The sequence below is a fragment of the Engraulis encrasicolus genome, chromosome 12 (assembly GCF_034702125.1).
Source record: "Engraulis encrasicolus isolate BLACKSEA-1 chromosome 12, IST_EnEncr_1.0, whole genome shotgun sequence".
Taxonomy (NCBI): Eukaryota; Metazoa; Chordata; class Actinopteri; order Clupeiformes; family Engraulidae; genus Engraulis; species Engraulis encrasicolus.
In genome coordinates, this window is record NC_085868.1 from 33,146,458 (window position 1) to 33,148,128 (window position 1,671).

At 44.2% G+C, this 1,671-nt stretch overlaps 1 protein-coding gene across 1 annotated transcript in view; it reads right to left on the reverse strand.

The window, feature by feature from the left end:
• Positions 1-229: 229 nt before the first annotated feature.
• The window catches only part of desmb (desmin b), an 18,115-nt gene continuing 16,673 nt past the window's right edge, over positions 230-1,671 (reverse strand). Inside the window, exon 11 of the mRNA XM_063212070.1 lies at positions 230-412. Coding sequence (XP_063068140.1) covers positions 371-412 — 42 coding nt within the window. The 3' untranslated portion in view covers positions 230-370. The remainder of the gene's footprint in view (positions 413-1,671) is intronic.

Here is a 1,671-nt window from a genome sequence, read left to right on the forward strand (position 1 = left end):
CTCTCTCTACTCTCTCTGGTACCCCAGTCCAGCCCTGGAATCATCTTCGTCTCACTCCTCACTTTTGTGTCGCTCTCAAAATGTGTGCTCATCTCACGCCATATGAAGTGTGCTCATCAGGCTTTGTAAAAGTATACAGGAAATAAATAAGAAGCAAATACCATAACAGGTAAACCCAGTGGAGCTAGCAAGGGCAGGTAGTACAAAAAAATCGAACAAGAACTACATGTAGACATACAATGCAGGATTGTGTGTTTATTTGACTGGATATCCTTTGTCAAATATCTGACTTAGTTAATATCATATGGCTGTGTGTGTGTGTGTGTGTGTGTGTGTGTGTGAGTGTGTATTTGTGTGTTCCTGCCGTTGTCTACATGACTTCATCTTGGTGCTGTGTGGATTCGCTGACCACCTGGAGAGAGTAGGAGACAGAAAAGGGGGAGGAATGGAGTTAACCCGGTAAAACATGGCGTTATACATTTTGTTGTTACCAGAATGGCAAGGACAGAGTCGTAGCGCATTACTAAAGGCCCTATGTAATGTCATAGTAGAGTAGTACTAGCCAGGGCTGTGCCCTCCTAGTGACGCAACACTTTCAGCGTTGCAACTAGTCAGGTCAAGAGCAATGCAAGTACTTTCTGAGGTCCCGAAAATACGGGAACTCCTCCTACTTTATCGGTAAGCAAACAACCCTAACCAAGGAAGGCGGGTCAACCATGCCGTTTGGGAGATGTAAATTGTTATGATCTTGGTCAGACCAAGTCTCAAAGAGAGTTGAACGTCGATGATAATCAGGCTAGAGTAGTACTATGGTAATAAACTTTTCAACGACTATTACAGCGTGCCGCTGGTGGTACGGCGTCGGCATGCATTATGGCAGTGATTCTTAACCTTTTTTGTCTTGCGTACCCCCTAAGCCTCTTAGTTGTGACGTGAGTACCCCCTATTTCATTTTCTATATCATTTTATCTGTCCTGATGTTGCTGCTCCATACATTTGTTATAATAATGACACTTTTCCAAGTACCCCCTGTAGTGTGCTCGCGTACCCCTAGTGGTACACGTACCCCTGGTTGGGAAACACTGCATTATGGGGTTAAGGAATGACCGCCAAGAAATGTCACTTGTTAATAAATCCCCTGGCTTCAGGGAGTTTGGTTAGGGGCTGTACTATACTTTACAAGAAACTTGACTTTGCAAGAACTGAGTATAACACAGAATGTGGATATGTTGTGTGTGTGTGTGCATGTGTGTATGTGTGTGTGTGTCTGTGAGCACGTGTGTGCGTGTGCGTGTGCGTGTGCGTGTGTGTGTGCAGGCATGTGCGCACATACACATTCACTTGAGTGTATTTCCATATATAAAATGCTTAGGTTGGGAGAGGGTGTGTCTGGACATGTTTGTGTGTCTGTGTGTGCCAATCACTAGGTCATGTGACTACGCGTATATACGTAGTATTGTCAGTTTTTGGTGTGTGTGGGTGTGTGTGTGTGTGTGTGTGTGTATATATATATATATATATATACTGTGTGTGTGTGTGTGTGTGTGTGTGTGTGTGTGTGTGTGTGTGTGTGTGTGTGTGTGTGTAGACACGTGTGTGAGCATGTGTGTGTTTGCGTAGATGCAGAGGAATTTAGAGTATTTCCACAAGTCTTCACAAGTGTGTCAATGA